Genomic DNA, 25,131 nt, shown 5'->3' on the forward strand with positions numbered 1-25,131 from the left:
ATATGCTTACAGCCCTTCTCTGTTTTGTTTTGTTTTTTACTGTGGTCTTACAGGCCGTGCAAAATTCTGGGAAAAGGGGATTCAGAATCAGGAGATCTAGGTTCTAATCTGGACTCTCTCATTAGAAGAGGACTTGGAAATGTACTTGTGCCTGCTGTCTCAGATCTGCATAAATAAACTGAGAGGCCTGGACTATGATTCCAAGGTATTTTGAGTCACAATATTTTAGAACTGCAGGATCCTGTTTTGTATTTTACACTGTGTGTGTGTTTGTGTATGTGTTGTGATGGTTCCTAAATGTTTGGAAGTTGTGTAGTCTGTAAGTTCCTTCAGAGGAGAAACGTCTTCCTGGTTCCTCAGCATTTTCCTTCCCAATATTGCCTCTATTTACTAGGGTCACTCAATACGTATGACTGAATCAAAGTCAGTTGGGCTATGCATTTGATTGCAGATCTATTAACCAGAGGCTACTCTGAAAAAAATCTGGCTTGCACTTCCAAGGCAGCATTGGGCGGGGGGGGGGGGGAGGGGGGGCATAGCACCTTGAAAAATGGCTGGATTGGTAAAAAGCAAACTTCCTCCCAGCCTAGCCCCTTATTTCCTCCCTTCTCTGAAATGGATCCAAGAAAAAGTGAATGTTATTAACTTAGATGTAAACAGATTACAGTGAATATTCAGTAAACAGAGCAAATTACTTGTATTTGGGAGGAGAAAGACCAAGGAAGAACTCACAGCATTTCTGGATGGGTCTTGAGGGGAACAGAAGACAGGCAGAGACTTGAAGATTAGCCAGCAGAAATAAAGATAATTAGCTGATCTAAAACATGGACTCATTTGGCAACAGTAATTGGGCCAGACTGAAAGTAAAGTAGGATATCTGTAAGGAGAGAATTAAAGTGATAAAGATTAGAAGGTTTGGTGAGAGTCAGAGAGATGTAGTATTTATATACTGGAAACCTGGACGTGAGGTCTAACAGTAGGAGAGATATTTGAAAACAAGAAGTTTGGGGAGAGCTGGTCATGTGGAGGCAGACGATGACCCGAGCAAGGACCCGAGGGTTTCTCAGTTGACCACTGGAGGTGCTTGTACAAGGAAATAAGACACCACAGTCAGGATAACTCAGCAACAGTATTCCAGACACCAGAAGAGCAATAGATGCAAAGAGAGCATAGACTGAGGGAACGCTACTGGAGGCCAATATAACATTCTGGGAGAGAGGCATGAGGGTCTGAATTAAGATGGAGGCAACACAGGGAATAGAAATAAAAGAAGAAATTATATAAAACAAAAGACATGGTACCTGACTGGCTGTGGAAGGCAAAGGAGAGGAAAAGAGTCAGAGGGGTAAGAGGTGCCCAGGAGAAGCCATATCACCACCAATTCAAGCAGGGACATCAGGAGAAGAGCTGCTTTAGGAGGAAAGATGAAGATGAACCTAGTTTTAGACAAACTGAGTTAAAGAAGCCATTCTAGAAAGGGCCAACATTTAATAGAAAATATGAATGGAAAAGACCCCTGAGCCAAGAGAATAAATCAGATAGTCAAGGAAGAGTGCCCTTTTAGTTCTATAAATTAATTCTATGTGCATGCTGGACCCCTGAATTCATGGGAACACTTTCTCTCTTTTCTTTCTTTAACCTAGGAAGAAAACACCAGCCTCTTAGCACCCTGGGACTGAGCTGAGTTAGTGTTAATCACTGCATGATTATCAAGACAGCACTTCTTATTCTGACCCAGGACAAACTGAGGCAGGTCACTCTAAGAAGATATGGTCAAAACCACACTGACTTTCCTTCCTGCTGCCCTTGTTCACTGACCAACAAACAGGCTCTGCTCTCCTTTTTAGCAGACCATCTGCTGACCACTCACTTAACGCGTGGATTTCTGCGGCAGCTGCTACCCTGGTGTCTCTAGGTGCACAGTTTGCCTGCCTACTCAGGGTTATGTTACTCTGACTAGAGGCCCAGGGTAGGAGTGCAGACTGCCCTGCTCTATTGGCAACGCCTATCTGAGAGAAGGGCTTAATGATCAAGGGTTGCTCATGGTAAGCGGTGTATCCCAAGCACCTCTCTGGACCCTCTGCAAGCCATCCTAAAACTCTGGGAGGGATCCAGAGTGCCAGGATTCCAGAGAGAGACCTGTTCTGTGGGAGACTCTACCCTGCTGGGAAAGACAAGGCCTTGCAAGTGGTTTCAAGTTCCTCCCCGGAGATATTGCCAGGTTTTTTTTCTTCTTTTTTAACCTTTTATTCTGAAAGTCCAGAGAAATAACTGAAACATATTAACCTGACAAACTTGGGATTTTAAATCAAATCAATTTCCAGAGTGAAAGGGGCACAGCTGGCAAACAGTTTTTAAAGCACTCAACCCCTCCATAAAGAAAAACTTTACTCTAAGAGTATTTAAAAATAAACGTAATGGACTTCCAGCCAGTGATCAATCTAAAGTGATAAACTGTTACTGGGGGATACAGTTGAGGGGCTAACTTGAGGGCCAAGGATAGATGATGGATACCAGAGAAAACTAAACCTCTGGCAATGACTGAATCTCTGGAATAAGACTATAAATGAATCAAGGATGACAGATCAGTAGTGGGTTAATAAAGGGAAGCTGAGAAGACACACTCCTAGCCCACAAGGACTATAGTGTCAGGGCAACAAGTAACTTCTGTTCTCTCCCACAAACCCCTCCTAGTTCTGTGCAGCAGCATGTGAGCTGGGATGGACAGAGGTCCTGACTGAGCCCTGTGATGACAAGAGCTCTGGACAGAAGCAGGGCAAAAGAAACCAAAGTGTATGCATGACTGGAGACAGAGTGGTGGCCCTCATCCATTCATCTGTTCAGACAACAGTGCAAGTGCTAGGTCCTTGCTAAGAGACCATGGCTAGAGCAAGTAAAACAGACCAAATCCCCGCTCTGCTGGAGCTTACACTCTAGTGGGGAAAGAACAACAGTAATTAGTAAGCTTGCTAAGCCGAGTGCCAGTGTAAACTGCAGTTATCACTTGTGAAGGAAAAAAGCTGGGCTCTACGACAGGGAAGAGGAAAGCAGTGGTTGTGACTGGTGGTCAGGGCAGTTCTGAGAAGGCAGACTTGAGCTGAGAACAAAAGGATAATAAGGGTGAACCAGACAAAGAGCAGGGGAGTGGGCTCCAGAGAGAAGCCACTGGCATCTGCAAATGCTCTGTGGGAGGACAGAGCGTGACTTGAGCTGGAATATGAGAGAAAGTGAGGATGATGTAAACAGGGGGAACACAAGGAGGGGAATGAAGACTAAGTCTGGAGAGGCAGGAGGGGGCAGGGTGTCAAGGCCTCAAGGTCACGTGAAGAACCATGGACTCTGGCCAGAGAGCAATGGGAAGCCAGTAAAGGGTTCTAAGCAGATATAGGGCAAGAGTTGTGCTGGGAAAATGCCACTGTGGTGACAGTGAGTGAGGTCAACTTAAGAAAATGTACAGAGAGACTGTCAGTGGGGGTGGGTGGGTCAGTTAACAGAGTAAAGTAGAGAGGAGAGAGAGGATGGTAGTTGGCCTACGTGGTCTTGACTGATCTTCATCATTAGAAATTAAATACTAATATGAAAGCTATTTCCAAAAAATGAAAAATCTTTCCAATTATGTGCATTTTAAGTGTGTCCACGCAACTTACTGATAAAGTTTTACTGATGTATGCTTTTTTTTTTTTTTTTAATAAAAGGCATGGAAAAATTATTATCCTCAGAGAATAACGTGGCTGCTGGATTAAGCAAGGGAGAGGGAAGGGAGCTCTCAGCTTCTCCTGGCTGATCACAGGTTATCCGAGGAGACTGCACTTCTTTCCAGAGCCATCACCTGTCAAATGGTCTGGGTGGGATGGAGCCTCTTCACTAGCAGTCCACAGAAGCTGCAGACAGCTCTAAACTTATAACTCAGTTCACATACTGAGCATTGAGATCTACTTTCCATATGGCTTCCAACATAGGAATAAATTTTTCCTTAAAAACTTTCTGCAATACCCAGAGGTAAATCCCTTCTGCAGGGAGGAGTGCCTGACTCCCTTTTGATGTTCTTTATTCCAAAACACTCATCGACTCCTGCTACTCATAAACCCACAAACAAAAGCTTGATGAACAAATGTCTCCAAGTCTGGTCTGACAGGTAGATGCCTTCTAGGGGCAGGCTCTGATATCTTATCGTGAACACGGGGGTCTGCCTCGAACCAGACTTGCCCTCTGTGTTTTATCTGAATTCCATTGTTTTCTCATTTTTTTGCCATTCCTTTTGCAGGTACATGTTTCTCTATCATTCAAGTTCTAAAACTCTTGACAAAATTAACAGCAATGTTTGCCCTTTTAAAAAAACACAGGAAAGAACATGACTAGCTTTTCTCATTGCTGTCAAATGCTGTGTAGAAAAATGGAATTAAGTACAAAAAGAAAAATAAAATCTCCATCGAACATTTAGAAGTGACAATTACACAACCAGAGCCCATTAATTGGCTCACACTTCAAGAAGCAGCAGCAAGCACAGCCTTCCAACTTCGCAGGGAGGGGCTCTGAGCAAGGCAGTCGGCCCATTACCCCAGCAGACTCACGAGAAACGGTAACATTTCAACACAGGACCTACGTGACAGCCAAGAGCTGCAATCCCATCCTGGAAACTAAAACTGGACACTAATCAGGAACTTCTCATCAGCAGTCTCAATGGCGAAGTTATTTCCTCTGTTAAAACCCACTTTCTTTCTATTGCATCACATTGGTGACTCCAAGCCCTTGACACCCAGCCCCCAGGTCACATGGTTAGCAGTGCCCTCCTGGAACCAACCTGAGATTTTCGTTTTGTGAAGTGTCAGCCTAGGAAACAAAGCTGGCGGCAAGGAAGCTTTTTCAGCTTTATCACTAACAATGGCAAAGAAGATGCAGGCAAGGTAAATAAACAGTCTAGGTTTAAATGTCCCGTTTTTCAATCTTGCTACACTTTGGCAGAGTTTACTGAGGCTGTAACTCTCCGCCTTTAATTTATCCCGTTGTCTTCAACCACTGCGGCACTTAGAGGAAGAAACATGACTCCTGGTCCTGAGATTCCTAGTGAATAAATAGCACTAGTTACAGAAAGAGACCCCAGAACAGAATGCCGGCCCTCCCCAGCACCAAATGACAGACGTTCAGCAAGGGGGCACGCTGCTTGTCAGACAGGGATGCGGTCAGGCTGAGCTGCAGGGAGCAGACGAGCTGTCCCCACAGAGGCCCCGGCAGGTGGCACAGTCGAAGTGCTCCTCAGGGAAGGCCCAGGGAAGAAACTGTTTCTAAAGTTAGGATGTGACAGAAATTGCCTGATCCAAGGTGGTGCTCCAAGCAGGCCTGGCCCCCCTGAGTGGGGAGACTCAAGTGGACATGGACTTCTAAAGTACTGAGGAAAGACAAAAGGAAGAAGTACTCTTGGAGAGCTGGGCTCTGAGAGGACCGAGGGGAGAAGCATGAGGAAAAGGGGGCTCAGGTGCCGTTTTCAGGGAAACACTTTTGCTGAGGGTAAGTGGCTTCAAGGTTCTGAAGGGCTAGGAGGATATTGCTATGCGCAGCACTTATTTAATTTCTTTAATTTATTGTTGACAGTGAATAAACCACGCTACTCTGCCAGCATATGCTACTCAAATAATGGCAAGGATAAATCTCTACAAAACATTTATGGCTGTAGCTAGAAAAAATACTTTTAAATATTTAAATATTTTAATAAAGTTTTCTTTTTGATTCAAAGAGAAGTACATGTAAATTGATCAAAAATGTAGGGAACCAGAAATAATTTCCCTAACCCTAATATACAAAGTCAACCTTATTAACGTTTTAGCATGTCTCCTTCTGGTTTTCTTCTTCCATGGTTTTTTTCCTACTTGTGGTAATACTTCTATAATTTTCAGTCCTGTTTTAAAAATCTTGAATGAGTAGTTTCTTAAGTAATGAAAAACTCTTTTTTTTTTTGGTTGCACCATGCAGGATCTTGGTTCCCTGACTAGAGATCGAACCCAGGCCCTCGGCAGTGAGAGCGTAGAGTCCTAACCACTGGACTGCCAGAGAATTCCCTAAAAAGTCTTCACAACATCATTTTTAATGAACACTTAAGCTGAGGAAGAAAACTTATTCAAAAGGAAATATGGGTAGTATATCTGGCAGGCACATAGATAGTTTATGAGAAAATGAGGCTAAACTCTAGAGATGCTAGGTAGTTTCAGATTAGGACGACAGAATTCTCAAGCAGAAAAAGAAAATTTTCAGTAATACCCAATTTTTTATATCTTATCTTTTATATTTGCAAAAATGTTTGCCAAAGGCACAGTCTTAGATGATGGCCGAGATCACTCACACTTTGGCAGACACAATTATTAGTCAATGTGGCCGTGACAAAGTGAAGAAATGGTTAAAAAATGAACACAAATGAGGTCAATATGAAAGGAGCTCAAGCTTCGCAGGAAGCAAGACAGCTGCATAAAATGAGAGAAGTGCAGCCAAGCACAAGCAAGGAACGGAAAGGAATGGGGTCCCTGGGGAATATCAGCAGCCCATGTGGTAGAGCTTTTGGGAATTCAAGTTCAATACAGCCGACGTTATAGGCACATTTACCTTGCTTCCTTCCTGGAAACCAATGAGGGGACATCAAAGAAATACAAAGGGAATACATTCATAATAGTGTTGCAAACTGAAAGGAAGTCTATTAGCAAATCAAGATTTTGTTGAATTTCTAGAAAATGGTAGGTGGATGAAATATTACTCATCAATCTGAGGGGAATTGGGCAGATTTCCATAGAGCAGCCAGCTGAGCAGGATGGAAGAAAAACGATTCACATTCGGCCATACATACCATTGTGAAGTTTAAGACCCTAAAAGATGAAGAGAAGATCCTAAAGGTATCTATGGGGAAAAATAAATTACTACAAAGAATAAGAATATGATTATATCAGATTTTTCTCATCAGCAACATTAGATGCTAGACGGCAATAAATCCAAGCTTTCAAAATTCTGAAGGAATTGAACACTATACCCAGTCAGACTATGATTCAGGCATGCAAGTATTCTGAAAACTTGCTTTCCACATATCCTTTCTGAAAACAGTACCTATAGATTTACTCTGTGTAATGCTCATGTGGGGTCTTCCTAACTAAGACCCAATCAGTTCCTATTTGGCTTCAAATTCACCCAGGAGTAAGAACAGGGAGCAGTGTGCCCCCAGGGCGGCAGCAGGCGTCTCTCCTCAGGGGCGTCCTTGCAGCCGTCCACACATGGTACAAGAGCCATTCCTGCTGGCACGCAGGTCACAGCTCAGACGAGCACGTAGAACTTACACTGAGCAAGAGCGAAGCCACTCTGGTCTAGAAGCCTCATATTTCAAACGAAACGAATCTCTCTTGGAATAGCTCCATAAACACAGATCCCAGAACTGTTACAAGGGACACGTCTAATCACAACTCATCATAGTCAGGAAACCCAAAGCTATGACTTCCAACCAGATATTTTAAAGTTCTCCCAGTTCAGTTCAGTCGCTCAGTCGTGTCCGACTCTTGGAGACCCGACGGACTACAGCATGCCAGGCCTCCCTGTCCCTCAACAACTCCCAGAGCTTGCTCAAACTCATGTCCATTGAGTCAGTGACGCCATCCAACCATCTCATCCTTTGTCGTCCCCTTCTCCTCTCGACTTCAATCCTTCCCAGAATCAGGGTCTTTTCCAATAAGTCAGCTCTTTGCATCAGGTGGCCAAAGTATTAGAGTTTCAGCTTCAACATCAATCCTTCCAATGAATATTCAGGACTGATTTCCTTTAGGATGGACTGGTTGGATCTCCTTGCAGTCCAAGGAACTCTCAAGAGTCTTCAACACTACAGTTCAAAAGCATCAATTCTTCGGCGCTCAGCTTTCTTTATAGTCCAACTCTCACATCCATACATGACCACTGGAAAAACCATAGCTGGGAGTTCTCCCAGGCTAGAGGCAATTTACCAATCAGTGGTGATTTTATTAATAAGCAATGATGCCTGATAACATAGCCAACATTCCATTTCTCTCAGGTTTTCAGGGAAAGAGATCTAGAAGGGTAACTGGGCCAAAGGACAATATCTTCTACAAAGGATAAAGGGTCTTATTACTCCTTTACTTAAATTCTACAAAAAGAAAAACAAACGATCACAGTTGTAGAGTAGGCCTCAGAAGCAGTCTGTTCAAAAATTAACCAATGATGGGAATGTAAATAGGTGCGGCCACTGTGGAAAACAGCAGTGTCTCAAAAACTAAAAACAGAACTACCACGTGACCCAGCAATTTCATTCCTGGGTATATATACATAAAAAACAAAACCACTAATTAGAAAAGATACACGCACCCCAATGTTCGTAGCAGGATTATTTACAATTGTGAAGATACGGAAGCAGCCTAAGTGTCCACCAACAGACGAATAGATAAAGAAGCTTGGGGGGGGTGGGGTGGGGTGTGTGTGTGTGTGTGTACATATACAATATACTTGGTCATAAAAAAGAAAAAAATATTGCCATTTGCAACAACACAGATAGTCTTGAGGATATTAAGCTAAATGAAATAACTCAGACAAGGAAAGACAAATACTGTAGGGTATCACTTACATGTTGAATCTAAAAAATACAACAAACTAATAAAAGGGAAAAAAACAGATTTACAGATACAGAGAATTAGTCATGACAAGTGTGTGGGGAGGGGACTAAGAGGTACAAATCACTGTACTATACACTTGTAACTTACGTAATATTGTACATCAACTATACTTCAATTTAAAAATAGGAAAATAATGAAATAATGAACAAAAATATGCTTCAGAAGCTTCTCTAACAGGAAAAAGAAGCAATTAGGAACCCTAGGAAAACAAAAAGCAGGCTACCATGAAGCTACTTATTTATCATTTATGGAATAATTCTGGGCACTTGTAATAAAATTGAATCTGTGATTTGAACACAGTACAACTCTTCCAAGAGCGACAAGTTTAGTGACACAGAAGAGCATTTCTTTTACTAGAGCCAATGAATTACTAGGTCTATAGTGAACAATGTTTATATAATCATGTTACAGTGAGTTCTGAGTGGTTTTCCCTTTTCAGAATCAGTTTATAGCCAACACATGGAAGATTTAAATAAGTCAAAAACCAGAAAATAATACCATAAATCTCACAATTTCAATGAGGTGGGACAGTTAACTGATGGAGAGAGACAGAGGGTAACAGTCATGGTAATTTCTTCACTAAATAGTAGGGAGTCAAGAAATACCAGCTACAATTGATGGATCAAAAAGAGAGGTTTAACATATTCTGTCTAATTCTAAAAGAAGTAACAGTAGTGGGGTTCTCACTTCCAATATTCATCGGAAGGACTGACACTGAAGCTCCAACACTTTGGCCACCTGATGCGAAGAGCTGACTCACTGGAAAAGACCCTGATGCTGGGAAAGATTGAGGGCAAGAGGAGAAGGGGACAGAGGATGGGATGGTTGGATGGCATCACTGACTCAATGGACATGGGTTTGAGCAAACTCAGGGAGATAGCGAAGGACAGGGAAGCCTGGTGTGCTGCATGCAGTCCATGGGGTCACAAAGAGTCAGACATGCCTTGGCGACTGAACAACAACAGGAGAACAAAAAAAGAGAAACATAACTAACAAAAACTGAGGAGTGGTTAAGTAAGCTAAATTCATTTTTTTATACCAAGGAGTCAGAGAAGTAGCTAAACTAATAAGCAGAGATATAAATGTATTATTTATAATTCAGAAGTTATAAAGACTAAAAAAAAATAGTCAAAAGTAGCTACTGCTAAGGAATGAAACAAGACGGGAGAATAAATATTTACTCTTCACTTATATCTTTTTGTATAGTTGAAAGTAACTTTCCATGGGCAGGTTTTACATTTATAAGAGAAAAATAAAACCTGATGTTAGTATTTTACTGTACTGACACAAATTCAGGGTTCAGCAATTTAGAAGACAATAGAGAAAAGGAGTCAATGATTAAAAAGTGGAATAAGGTTAAAAGGTACAGGAATAGGTTATATGAAAAAATAATAAAAAGTAATTTTATAAAATCAGCCAATACATTTGTGAAAACATGGATAAACCTTGAGGGCGTTATGCTAAGTGAAATAACTTAGACAGGGACAGACAAATATTTTATGACCTCACTTACATGTAAAATCTAAAACAACAAACTCATAGAAACAGAACAGATTGATGTCTGCCAGCGACCGGGGGCTGAGGGAAACGGCTGAAGATAGTTGAACAGTACAAATGTCCAGTTATAAGATAAGTTCTGGGGGTGTAATGTGCAGCATGATGACTATAGTGAACACTGCTGCATTGTATATTTCAAAGTCACTAAGAGAGATTTTAAAAGTTCTTACCACAAGAAATGAAATTGTAACTAGGTGAGGTGATAGATGGTAATCTTATTGTGGTGACCGTTTCACAACATACACATATACCAAATCATTGGGTTGTACACCCTAACCTTATACAGTGTTATATACCAATTAACATCTCAAAAAGCTGGGAAAAAACTCCACAGCAGTCAATATGAAAACAGAATTACTGGGATTTCCCTGGTGGTCCAGTAGTTAAGACTCCACACTCTCAGTGCAGGGGACCTTGGTTCGATCCTCGGTCAGGGAACTAGATTCCGTATACCACAACTAAAGATCCCACAGGCCTCAACAAAGACATGGAACACCCAAAACAAAAACGAAACCAAAAAAACCCACGAGAACTATCTATGATAGAAAATAAGCCTTTATTCCGAAAGTTCCAACTGTAGCAGAAAGGACACACACACACACAAAAGAAACTATCCTACCCCAGGAGCAGGAACTTACAAGGAGACACTGGAGAATCTCATTCCCTAGTCTTTTTCAGAGGACAGCAAAAATCTGTCCCCTGATTCCCTGACTAGGCAGAATGGTATCAAGAGGCAGGGCTATGATCTCTAAAGGTCCTATAGAATTTCATTTATGTTACTCACATACTTTATTTCACTAAAAAAAAAAAAAAAAAAAACCACCCAGGCTATAATTTTTGAAGCTAATAGGATCCTCTCTTGAGGACTGCTCCAGAGTACATTAGTTCAAAAGGAAAGTCTTTCTTCTTTTATCATCTGCGTATCTTCTATTTCTTATGACCTTACTCAAAAATGGAAGGCACAGCAGGTTCAGGTTATGTCTATAAACATGAAATCATAACCTTTGGCTCCACTGATTCCTAGAGGGTTAACAGGCACTTGCCTTCTTGCTATTACTCTTGTACTTCTAATATATTATTTATTTATTAGTTTTAAAACACTTGCTGCTATAGCATCTAAGTGCTAAAATACAAGGTAAAAAACATTAAAACTATTGAACTCCACCAACTAATGGAAACAAAAAAATTGAAAGCAGGAAAAATAGATGCTCATGACTTAATGCAAGACTACTGGGAGAGGATCGCAATGAGTGAGTCAAGGAAAACCTACTTAGATAAATACAAAATCATTATGATATGTACCTTGTCAGTAGTTAGTCAACCAGTTCTTGTTGAAAACCCAACTGTATAACATCTTCAAAAGGGGGACATAAAAGAGATGAGGAATCCAATTTATAACACATAAAATGACCCAAGAGCTGGGAGACGTGTCCAAGATGAGGAAGCAGAACGTCTGGCCTGTGAGCTGTATGCCCCACAGCAATGACTCTGGAAAGATATACCGGTGGTGGTTCACGGGCCTTGAAGGCCTTCCTGGTGTATAAAAAGGGTTCTGGGAGCTTGGAAATAAATGAATCACTTCAGTTCCCAGTTTTCATCATCTGCCTTGGTTTAGCAATGCTTTGGGTTCAAGGCAGCAATGTGGTCCAGGGGAAAGAGACCTTCCTTTTCTCTTTTATAAAATCAGGACAATATCCCACACAAGGTGATTTATATTCAGGACAAAATAAGGTAAAAGACATGCAGTAAAGAAATACTAGTTACTAAATAACGGTGAGTTTTCTTATGCTATCATAGAGATGGCAACAAGATGTGTGCTCCCCTGAGAAGTGGCTGTCCAGCCAGGAGCTGACTACTTTTTCCAGTCCTACTAGCATCTAGTGTGGCAACTGACTAGTTCTCCCCGATGAAATGGAAGTGGAAGTGATGTTCACCATACCCAGGCCAGGCTTTCAGAGCCAGGGTTACCTTCTCTCTGCTCTTTCCCCATCTGCCAGCCAGAAGCAGATGATGGCATCTGCTAGGTGATGGCAGAACCACAAGAAGAAAGATACCTGGGTCCTTCAATCATCTGTGAAGAGTCACTTGACAGCCAGGAACACTCCTGACTGAGAAGTGCACTGCTGTGTTAAGCCGCTGACGTACTGAAACCACTGTCTGTTACAGTAGCAAGTGTTACCCTAACCAATACACACGTTCTATATAATCAACATAATAATAATGGTGAGGATCTCAGACATTGCAGCAAACAAGCCATCATTAATGCTATTATAAAATCTTGAAAAGATGTTCAACATCATCAGCCATTAGGAAAATGCAAATCAAAACCTCAAGGAGATACCATCCCACTAGAATGGCTATGAATAAAAAACAGACAATATCAAGCACTGGCAAGAATGTGGAAAATTGAAACCTTGTTGTGGGAAAGTTGTTGTGGAAAAGTTTGGCAGTTCCTCAAAAACTTAGAGTTACTATAAGATCCAACAATTCTACTTGTAAGTATATTCATAAGACAGCTGAAAACATATGTTCACACAAAAACTTATACAGGAATGTTCATAGCAGCAATACTCATAACAGCCAAAATACAGAAAGAATTCAAATATTCACCAACTTATAAATGGATAAACAAAGGGTTTTATTTATATATTCCCATGTTATAAAATACTATTTAGTCATAAAAAGGAATGAAGTACTGACACATCTATAACATAAGTGAAACCTGAGAACATTATACTAAGTGAGAGGAGCCTGGAACGAAAGGTCACATACTACATGACTCCGTTTATAAGAAATGTCCAGCATGTACAGATCCATAGGGACAGAAAGCAGATTACACAGATCCATAGTGACAGAAAAGTGCTGGGGCTGTGGGAGGTGGAGGGAAATGGGGTGACTGCTAGTGGGCAGGAGGTTTCTTTTCGGGGTGATGAAAATATTTTGGAATATTAGACGGTCGTAGTGATGATGGCACAACCCTGAACACACTGAAAGCCACTGAATCGCACAATTTTAAAGGGTGAATTCTATGGTATGTGAATCATGTAGTAATTAAAATAAAAAAGAAGAAATACCAGGTGCTGGCTTCTTCTTGCCTCCCAGAGCACTGGGCTCCACACAAACAGGCACTAAGTTCTTCTCAGGTAATGACTGGGAAAAGGTATGAGGGAACCTTCTAGGCTGCTGCAAATATGCTAATCTCAATCTGAGTAGTAGCTACATTTACATGGTTCTAGGCCGGTCAGAACCCAGAACCCTTCCGCCTGGCTTTCCCCACAACCAGGTAAGGTCAGACAGAGCCCGGATGCCATACGCATGAATGTCTCTGTTTCCTAAGGAGAACTAAGATACAAACTTTCCTTAGTTTAGGTAACCGTGTAACTAACATGGAGATGAGATAAATATTTAAAGGTAACCCTGAGAAAGACATGAGGGTGGGGAAGAGGTGAGAGTCTCAGAACCCTACAGCATCAGCAAAAATCTCTAAGGAAGAAGAGAGTCCCCAAGGGCTAGTGTGGGATGTTGGGGGAAGAACTGAGAAAGGACTGCATGTGGAAAGTATCTTTCTTGTCCCTGCTTAGATACGTGCCATTTTAAAAAGTCAAGTTGAAACCACAAAACAAGGACCACTTCTTTGGTTGTATAAAGTAAATTTTCATACAAGTACTTAATAGTCAAAACTGAAGTAAAGGATCTTCAGAATGTTTTTACCTCCAAGCAAGAATATAATCTGATGATTCCAGATCTGACTTTCCATTGGAACTTTCTGAGTCTAGTGGAAAGACTGTCTTTTAAAGTAGCACATATTCCTGAAAGAGCGGCACTTACTTGCAGGTGACTTTGGTTCTGTCGGCCACCATGGTCCACTGCTGCTGGTTGGTGGAAACCTCAACATAGTAGCTGTAGCTCCGGTCGTCACAGTCCCACAGCAATAACCTGAGCAGAGAGAAGACACAAGAAGGCGGTCAGCACTCCTCCTGGCTCTTTCCTTAGGCTGCAGACGTGAGGGGATCCATGTCTTCTCTGTCCTTCTAATCGGTCTCTTCTGCCCACACACTTTCAGGACCAAAGCAAGAAAGTGAATCCCCAACAAAAATATGATGAAAGGTAGAGTCAGTCTTGCAGGGAGAGGCTTGTTTCTTTAGGGATTTATTTCACAAGTCACCCACCAGGCAGCCCCTGTCCCCCATGTGGCAAAGATCTTCAGACGGGCTGATCAGGGAGACGTCCCCAAATCCTCCTTCCTGCTTCTTTCAGCCCTCACCTCCAGTTGTCTGGTCTGAACAAAAGTAACGTTCTTGAGGTCACAGTTTATGGGGAAACCTGTGCTTTCTAACGCGTATTCTATGCAGTACTTACTAGCAAGTCCCAGTGACCTTAGTTATGTTTCAGGTTCCTTTCATTCCAGACTTCCTGCATAGCTTTGGTAAGATTACCTGATTGGGAGATACAGGCAAACGTATGTTCATCAGGAAATCTTTGTTTCTTAAAAATTGATTATGCTGGTCTTGTTCTTATACCCCTTCTTGGCTCAGATAAGAACCAAAAGCATTGACTATGTGATTCTATTTATCAGAAGCTCAAAAGAAACAAGCTATATCTACGATGACAAGCCTCAGAATGGTAGCTACCTCTTGGGGAAGGAATGACTGTGAAAGGGTGAAGGAGCCGTCTAGGATACTGAAATGGGGTAATTCTGATATAGTGATAGTTACATGTGTATATACACACACAAATATTCATATTCATCAAGCTATTTATAAAAATTTTGTGCAATATATGTGTTATTCCTCAGTTTAAGAAACAGAATAAAAAAGAATCTAAATATTATAATATGACATTAGAGTACAGTCCAGCATTTTGCTTCCAACAGTGCTGCTATGGTGAGAGATCACTGTTTTCTATCATTTCAGCCTCAGAAGTCCTTCCCATACAAGATACCTATCTTACTGTTTCACAGCTGGGCATGCACACTTGTCTCCTCCACTAGCTAGAACAGAGTGAGCTCCCTAAGCACAGCGTCTATGTCTTACTAGTTTCCACACTCAGGACTTGGCATAGCGTCTCACACAGTGCCTACACTCCATGAATATCTGCTGAGCAAATACATTATTTGCAACTACAACAATGATCATTATCATTATAATGGTACATTTCTTTAATGCTTACTGTGTACCAGGCCCTATGTTAAATGTTTTACATAACATTACATCCTTGCAAAAATCCTCTTAGCAAGCATTATTGTTCTCATCAAATAATATATGGTTAAAGTGAGGCTTAAAGCCGATAGGGAGTTTGTCTAAACTCAGTGATGGTTCCAACGTGGTGTCCTGACGAAAGCCCTCTTCTGTAACCTGTCAAATGTTTTCTTTACTCCTAGTTTATGTGTGTGGGGCATAATTGACAACTTATAACCGATCACTCTACAAAAGCAGTTTGTATTACTCCCTCTTAATCCTGCGATTACCACCAATGAGAATCCTTTGCACAAGTTCAGTGTCACCTTTAGCGTCACCTACAAAGCTATTACTGAAGAGTAGAAATGCCACTGTCTTCCCTTTTCCTCTTACCCTTTGTTCCTTGCTTTCAGTTGTGATTTTGTTTGCTATCAATGATGAAATCCATGTTATTTAACATGATAGAATTCATCTTTTAAATAGAGAAAACTGTTAAAAGATTTTGGAAAGCATAAACACATGTGTAATACTGTAAATACTACTGATTCTTTTGAGCTCATCTGAGTTATTGAATCTCTCAAAGTACTCTGAATCAATCAGACTGGAATCTACCCTATTGTTTTTAGGGTCCAATAATTCTACTTGTAGACTAAACCAGCATGCTTGATAAGAAAGTGAATCATTTCTCTCATTAGTCATTCCCTCAAATATTACTCTCAGTAATATTTTACTCTCATATTACTCAAATAATACTCTCAGTACTTTTATGCAGTTAGCCTATGTTATTTTAATTTATATTGAGTAACTTTTTAAAATGTACTTTTTGCTTCTATGTTTGTCTGCTCTCAAGATGAATACGAGCCTATTAGAAAGATGGTTGATCTCTCTCTTTAAAAAAAAATTCTACTCCAAACATGTCGGCTCTGTTTATATAGCATATGTTCCATATGTGTTCTGGGCTGAAATCATTCATAACTCTGCCAGAGTAGATTAAAACCAGGGGGGGAAAAACCTTCAAAATAATTAACATTCACTTTATTTAACAGCCCTGGTCACAGACTTTTTGAGAGATGCTGTTGAGGCTGTTTTCCCAATGGAATTTTGGTTATTTATGGAGAGCTAGGCTTAACATAATCCATCTCCTTTTGGATAATCATGAATTAGTGTTTCTACCAGTGTATCCAAATGAAAATGATCAGTCCATTTTGGGTTAGACTCTAACCAGATCTTGAAATATTTCACAGAAAAAGACTGCCCCGAGGATATGGGAGACAGAGAAGATAAAAGGAAAACCAATTACGAGTAAGTTTCATAAATGCTCTAGTAGAGATTCTTAAAGTAACAGCAGATTTAAAGAATTTTAAAGTTGTGCATATCGTGTCTTACAGTAACTTATTCTATGAAAGTGAAAGTCGTTCAGTTATGTCTGACTCTTTGTGGACCCATGGACGATACAGTGCATGGAATTCTCCAGGCCAGAATACTGGAGTGGGTAGCCTTTCACTTCTCCAGGGGACCTTCCTAACCCAGGGATCGAACCCAGGTCTCCCGCATTGCAGGTGGATTCTTTACCAGCTGAGCCACCAGGGAAGTCTTTCCAAGGTACCATGAAGATCACCCATAATTCCAGTAATTTTGTAGACACACTCATGGTAAAAATTGCTTCTTTGCTTAATGATCCATTATGAATATTTTTTTTACTAACTTTTTTTTGGCATCATCAAATATTTTCCCTCATCTTATGTACTGATTTCATAGAATTTTACTGCATGGATGCCCCAGAATTTATCTAAATAGTTCTCTTATTGTTGGACATTTAGGTAGTTGACAATATTGTACTGTTATGAAACCTCTGTGATGAACAGTCTTAAGCTAGATCTATGATTATTGTCTTTGAAAGCTGCTATAAGTGAAACTCCTGCAATAGGGTTTATTAGACCTTTAAATTATAAAATAGCTGGATACCTGTCCTCTTGCCCCCAGTGACAGACTGTACAAATTTATACTCACACTACCAGCAGTGTATAAAAAAGCTTGCTTCTGTACATTATTACCAATGTTGTGTATTATCTTTTAAAATACTGCCAATTTGATAGATGAAATATATTTCACTACTTTAATTTGCAGCTTTTTACTTATCATTGAACTTGAACATTTTTACCCATTTTCTACTTATATTTATTCATTTGTTAATGACTTACAAGATGCCCTTTATATTTAAAGGATATTAATCCAGTGCCTATCACAGTTTGCATGCTGAAGATATTAATTTTTATTAGCCTACTCTATCGATCTTTACCTCAATAATTTCTCCTGGCCTAAACTCTTTCTTCTGAACAACAGCCAAGTGCACATACTGGTTGAGACATCTCCTCACTAGTCCTCTATTAAGAGTCCCTGGAGGCTAAAAGTGTGGGGTCAGGGTGACTCCTGAGTGGAAAAGGGACAGTGATGGATCTCAGGTTGTCTTCACCTACACTTAGGAGTTTTAAAGAGAGATTCTTCTTTTTTTAATTGAATGAAAAGATTCTTTACATTCTATGGGTCTATCTGCTCAGTCACCTCCAACTCTTTGTGACGCATGGACTGTAGCCCATCAGGTTCCTCTGTCCATGGAATTTTCTAGGCAAGAATACTGGAGTGCGTTGCCATTTCCTCCTCCAGGGTATCTTCCCAATCCACGGATCAAATCCGTGTCTCCTGCATTGGCAGGCATATTCTTTACCACTGAGCTACCTGGAAAGCCCCTTAAATTCTACAGTGCTCTACAATTTTCAAAAATTTCACACACACAATTTCATATAATCCCAAAATAACCCTTTTAAAAATCCTCTCCCCCTATATTGTCCCTCTCTCTCCCCATTCTCCCACTGGCAGTCACTAGTTTGTTCTCTATATAAGAGGTATTTATTTTATGTGCCCAGATGCATATTTGCTTAGAAGGTAGGCTTAGCCAGGAATGAAAACCCCTCTGTTGATTCAACTAAGGGAAGGAAAAAAAAAAGCAAGCACAGCTTAAGGACACTAAAGGAAAAATTGGCTCCATCTCCTTTTTTCTTCCCATGGAGAGAAATTTTAGTTCTAATAAGGCACAACGGTAAAGCCCACCAACTCCCTTCACTTCGTTCCCTGCCAGCAAAGTCTGTTCCTGTATCTTTGCACCTGCAGCAACACGGCAATATTTCCGACTTGTAATCTGCAAGAAAAGGTCTGCCAGGTGAGCTGGCCCAGGACAGACACACTCCCTCTGACTCTAATTGAGAGCAGCTCCTTAAACATAGCCCTGACATCTGCACGCCCCTGCCCACACATCAGAAGCCATTTTCAAAAGGAGCTGCATAAAGGCAGCTGCTGGCCAAGATCTATCGGTGCAGATCGAGTTTGTGTTTAAGCTGTGGTCACAAACCCCTCTACCTAATGAGCACAGCATGAAATGCCTGGTGATATTAAATGTTGTCTCCTCCATCTTCCTTATTCTCATTGTGGAATTTCCCTGAAAAGCAGTGAAGTGCTGGGCTTTTTTAAAAAATTGATTAGCAGATGTGATTTCGCTTACATCTTCCATAAATGCTCTGGCTGGCTGCATACCATTGATTACTGGGGGTCAGTTTACAGCAACTAATTGCTCTCCTTGCTAGTGTTTTGATACGAAATTCAATAGCAAATATGTTTTCAAAACTCTTGTCTTTGAGGCTTGAGTCAGAAGTGACTTGAGGCAAACCCAGTGGACTGAGTTTTCCCTTCTTTAAAATAATTGCTCTCTCATCAGTCTGTGAAGAAAGTTTCCAAATTATAGCATTCTAATTGGAAAGTCTGCATTATGCATGCGATGACAAACTATGTCGTGCCGAGCGGCACTTTTTTCATCCCTTTCTTAAGGGATTAATTCTGTGCCAGACTGTGAACAATGGCTGAGGTTTAACAGTGGAGATCAACAGCTTCTCCTCTGAATCGGTCTTTTGGATCAGCAACAAGTATCTGTTTTGTCTCCTTCTAACTGTCCATCATTCGTGGGAGACTCCACTGGAAGGCCAGGGGTCAAGACAGTTGTTCTTGCCGAGTTTTCCCATTTGGGTGAAAACAGACAACTAAGGAAAAATCAACTGCCATGGTATTAGCCATACAACAATAATTTATCATCACATCCATTTCCAATCTCTCAGCCAAAATGAAAGATACTTCTGACCTCAAAAATTTGTACAGACTATTCTTTGTTAAAGATCTTTAGAAATTAAGTTCTTCAGAAATAACTGTCTTCTATTAACAATTCAACAAATATTTACTGAGTATTGACTAAGTGACACTAGGCAAGTCACTTAACTTGTACTTCAGTTTCATCCCTTGTAAAATGAAAGGTCTACTTCTGATAGTTTCTAAGGGCTCTTCCAGTTCTAACATTCTGTAATTTTTTGTGACAGTCTATGCAAAACAGGGTTTGGGTTTTTGTTTGTTTGTTTGTTTTTTGGCATACCTATCCATTACATAGTAACTCTTCCTTTTAAAAAAAAAAATTATTTATTTATTGGCCATGCCATGTGGCATGCAGGATCTTAGTTCTCCGACCAAGGACTGAACCTGTCCCCCTTGTAATGGAAGTGCGGAGTCTTAAACAATGGACAGCCAGGGAAGTCCCAGTAACTCCCCTCTTTGAGAATGGATTCTGGCGCTACCTTAAGGTATACGTAGTGGGTTCTGTACACACAGCTGCGTTACAGGAAGGCATATGACCCTTGCTGAGCCGATCATATTTCAGAGAAAAAAATTACAATTATGTAAGATTTTACCATAATTGGTTCTGTTCATTTAAAATGAGGATAAAAATGCAGACATTCTGGAGGGATCCTCTTTAATCAGAAGCTCCAAGAAGTAAAGAAAGCCATCTGCAGTGAGAAGCAAACAAGACAGACGGTACGGCCCAGGAAGGGCTGTCTGGCCTCCCTGCAGGACGACCAACCTCTGACTTTAGCCCCCAGTGCTCCAGTGGGGGCCACTGGAGTTCCTGCCCTAGTGCTCCGTGAGAAATTTCCCAATCACTAATAAACTCACCATTTAAGGCTTAAGCCATCTTCATCTGGTTTCTGTAGCTTGGAAACAAAAGGGCCTAAGATAAGCTCCTAGCAGCGCGCACAAGGCGGAAACGAACAGACGTTCTGATGATGAGGATGACAATGACAACGTGATGGCTGTGGACCAGAGAGATGCCGAGGTGAAGAGCCGGGATGGTGAGGAGGCTCACTCTGGACAGCAGCCTTTTCACTGAAACATGAAAGCAGAGCCTCTGTTGAAGCCGAGAGAGGGAGGACTGTGTGGGTGAAAAGGCAGAACGGGCTTCAGAATAGGTTCCATGAGGCCTGCTGCACTGCAGGGAGCGGCCTTGCAAAGACGGAACAGTCAGTGTGGTTTATAACTCTCTCTAGCAGTGGCACTGAGGGGGCAGGAGGGGAGAAAGCAGGAGTGTTAGTGACAAGGAAGAGACAGTGCAGGACCAAGGCAGTGGAGTGCAGTATGAGTGTTTGCCACTTGAGGCTGCTGAGGAGTCACCTGGGGTTGGAGGGGGCTGACCACCTGCCAGAATAGAGGGAGGGGGATGGGAACTCATAAAGGGCTTCCCTGGTGGCTCAGAGAGTAAAGAATCACCTGCAATGCAGGAGACCGGGGTTCGATCATGAAGCAGAAGAAAAGATGTGATGGACACAAAGGTGAGGGAGAGAGGTGTGGTGGAGTTCTGGTCACAAAAGGCAATTTCATTCAGTGCTTTCTCTCACTCTTCTGAATGAGGAGCAGAAAGACAAACATCATGTTAGAGGCTCTGTTCTAAGCTCTGCTACTTAGAGGCAGGAGGGAGCCTGAGACAGCTGCCAGAAGGAGTGAGTACAGCTTCAGAGGAGCAACTTTCCTGGTGAGAAACTGGGATTTTCCCCAAGAGAGGGCTCCTATTGCCAGCTGTCAGAAAGTTCAGTTGCGCAGCTTCCTCCTCAGGTGAGGAGCGAGGCCAAGCTGAGAAGAGCTGCTAGCTGGCTCCAGGGCTAGGACGAGATTTCCAGCGGGAGCCTGGAACCAAAGGCCAGCACCCTACCAGAGCACGTGGGGCAGACCAGGCAGCTGTCCTGCAGAGCCAGACACGGAAACGCCCAGGGAGGAAGCGTCATGGGTCCCCGCCTCTACGTGGGCCGCAGCCTCGCAGGGCCAAGGGGGCACGGGAAGAAGAAAATGCAGACTGCTCGCCAGATGGAAGGGGAACTTGGGAAATACCCTAGTCAGAGGACATCAGAGCGTGCACATACTGACATTGTTTAATCTCTCATATGTCTTTAGAGGGTGAGTTCTCTAAGAGAGGAAGAAATAATGACACTGGCTTATAATCTTATCTTGCAGTTGGTGTGAGAAAAGGTAAGCATAAGCCCTTGGCTGCCTGGCATGGCAGCTTCTGTGTTTAGTCACTGAAGCTCCGGGGTGAGGAAAGGTGAGGAGACACACATATACTCGGGCTCCACCGTGTAAGTTAGTTCACTGAGAAAGGGGGGAATAAAAGGAGAGGCCTTTTGCTCATTAAATGCTGTATCCTCTTCAGTATAACCCAGTGAAGTGATCTGAAATGCAGAATACACCTGCAGGATACAGCTAGACAGAAAGCTGGATGGGACACAACTTTGAGACAATGCAAAACTACCAACTGTTAACAGCTAATTTAGACCATCATTTCACTCCTTGGAGGGATTAAGTTTTTAATTTCAAGTTTTAGGTGATGACATAAAAGGTAACAGCAAACTACCAAACAGTATGGCTGCAGCTGCAACATTTAATAAATACTGAGTGTGGAACGAATGGTGAACAGCTAATCATAATCTCACCTCACATTCACAGAGATCTCAACGGCTTCAAAATGTTTTTGCATATATTATCACATTTTGGAAAAAAAAAAAAACAATTTATAATCAGCACATTTCCTGCTTTCAATGCAAATCTATTTTTCTAACTTACTTGGTTAATTTTTTTTAACATGGGCTAAATACTGCCCAAGCAATCTTTTACAGATTATTCAATCACTTGGCAAACCCTTTATTAATAAGTAAGTTTTAGCCAAGGCTTAGATTTCATCCTACACAGTCCAATTTGATGAAAATTCTTTCATTGTATGCTTTCGATGTGGATATATGAGAATATTTTTTCCAGGCCAAACAGCCCTAGAGAAGAAAAGCTGTTTTCTTCTATTTTCCAAGGTGACTCTATTCAATATAGCCCCCTTTCTTAAGCAAGATGCTGGCATCAAAAATACTGGGAACCATTTCAAATGGTTTTGTTATATTTTAAAAGGTGAAGTCTCATTATGTTGCAGACCTTTTCAAGCAGTGACATGCTAAGCAGATAAGCGGCCTTTACAGATCTTTCCCTATGTTTAAATTTGGCATCATCAATTCCCCTCTCTGCAGCAAGGCCAGCTGCCTTGATCTCAGCAGCATCCTCACCATGACGTGTAGACACAGTCAGTGAGACTGGCCCGATCTGGCTCACCAGCAGGATCCACAAAGGACGTGGGGGAGGTAGAAATGGAGAGGTCCTGTCCTGACCACAGGGCTTAGCTCCTTAGGGATCGAGCCCAGCTCCATTTCAGCTCCACTCACCATGAGGGGCTGTTGGGATTTCAAAAGACAAGAACCAGCTTCTTCCCTTAACAGCTGAAGGCAGTATGTACTTCTGTGAGCTTTTCTTTACCTACCCACACTTCTGTGAACTTATCAGGAGGGTGAGAAGGGACAGACATCTTAAATTAGAGCTCCAAGCTCACTAATCTATCAGTTGAGTTGTAGGGCATTTTCCTTCTTGGATCTTTACTTACATTTCTGACTCCGGTGGAATCAAGTGGCGCCAGTGTAGTGGGAAAGGAAAGTCACCGAGTTGCAGGTGCTCTACGTACCACCACCACCCTGACCGTGCTTCTCGAGCCAGGGCCACGCCTGGTACACGGTTCCCAGCACGGTGCCTTACACATCGTCAGCTCCACTGAGCTGAACTGAAGGAGGACACGGGGACAGGACAGGATGATGGAAAGGAGATGGAGCTACAGATAAAATCTCTTTTCTCACACGATGAGTTACCAGCACAACATCTTTCAAGGATCTGTAGCCTGAGTTACATTTCAATCTGCACATACCCCAGCCAGTCCTCTACCCACACACCATTCTGGAGAGTCTCAGTTGAGAGGTCATTTATGAAATGTATCAACTCTGACTATGATTTCATCTTTCGAGCTCTCTCTCCTGCCCCTCCTCTGACCACATGTTAATATGTGCCCACATGCGCACAGCCTACGAAGCACCAAGAAGCAGAGCCAAAGAGAAATTTAATAAGCTCCACAGCTCCTTTTCAGTCCCTTGGGTCAGGTGTTCATAAGAATTCCTGTCTGTGGCAAACTCACAGTTTAGCTACAGGCAGATCTTTGTATTCTCTCAACCTGGTGATAAAGGGAGAGAATGGAAGGGCAAAACAAGGTGGGAAGGCTCAACTCTGAATATTACAGGTGAGAGAATATTCCAGCAGGGGTGAACTACAAGGCAGAACTCTTCCCATCCAGTCATGTAATCTCTCCACATTTGTTCTCACCAAATCTCTTCTCTGGGCACTCTGAACACTGCCAGCACTGTCTTCCCACGCTGGCTCTCTTTCTTATCAGCCTGACCTTTTCACCCAAATCAGATCTGGGTTTCAATCTTTGCCCCAGCTTTGAGTCCTCTTCTCTTTCCCACAGGGCACAATCTACAAAGTCCTGAGCTCTTGATGAAAATGATTTTAAAACACTTGTGTGTCCAATCCTTCTGCAGAAGCACTTGCACAGGCCCTGACTCACTCCACCTTCACATCCTCTCTCTGATAAGTGGCTGCTTTCCTTCTGTTGCTTCCCCAAATTTCCTATTTATTCTCATATTTACTCCTACACAATGAAGTGCTTGCCTATGCTCTCCCTCATATTTACTCTATCTAAATTTCCTCCATTTAGGTCTCATCTCTAATGAACTTCCATCACAAAATTCTTCTGCAAAGGCTTTCACATGAAAAAGACATTCTAAAACAGAAAAATAAAACTATAGTAAGTTGCAAGTACTATAAAATTTAAACACTTAGAGTAAGCAGATTATTCTATTTGAAGTTTGAGGTATCTCACAAATCATAATCCTCTTTGGGGTATATGACATACCATTAAAATAAAGACAACATTAATGAGAATAATGACATCTTCACAAATATGTAAGAGTGAGAATCCTAACAATGATAAGTACTTACAAACAAAAGATAATCAATTAGTTTAATAGGTAAGTGTGTGATAAATCTTTTGAAGAATGGCGAAAAGCAAGAAGAAAGGTGAGATTTTATGTAATCTTTCATAATGGCTAGAGGGGAAAAATGGATAATTATGTTTTTCAATGGAATTCTTTTGATCACTGGCCACTCAGTACAGTTTTCTTGATCCAGGTCTTCAAAGCTGAGATCATAAGTTTTAATTCAAATGCTTTCAACTGAACGTTAATAACTCTAACTTTTCTAACTGCTAAACAGCCATAATTATATTAAACTAGTGTGGGTGTCGGGACCAAAGGCTAAATGGGCAGTTGTCATTTTCTTTTCTGGAATCACCTCTGCTGTTTCCCCAGAGTGGGGGGGCCCAGGTGAAGGCTCCGATGGGGAGGGATGTGAGGGTGCAGCTTCTGTCTCATAAACACTCACCGGATCTGCAGTGTGGCTTCCCCCTCCCT

General features: G+C 41.7%; 1 protein-coding gene across 3 annotated transcripts in view; it reads right to left on the reverse strand.

The window, feature by feature from the left end:
* BTBD9 (BTB domain containing 9) overlaps positions 1-25,131 on the reverse strand; it is a 406,336-nt gene that overhangs the window by 58,950 nt on the left and 322,255 nt on the right. For all 3 annotated transcript variants that reach the window (XM_061146613.1, XM_061146612.1, XM_061146615.1), the window contains exon 9: positions 14,034-14,141. In XM_061146613.1, the coding sequence (XP_061002596.1) occupies positions 14,034-14,141 (108 nt within the window). The remainder of the gene's footprint in view (positions 1-14,033; positions 14,142-25,131) is intronic.

Source organism: Dama dama, chromosome 7, assembly GCF_033118175.1.
Source record: "Dama dama isolate Ldn47 chromosome 7, ASM3311817v1, whole genome shotgun sequence".
NCBI classification, from domain to species: domain Eukaryota; kingdom Metazoa; phylum Chordata; class Mammalia; order Artiodactyla; family Cervidae; genus Dama; species Dama dama.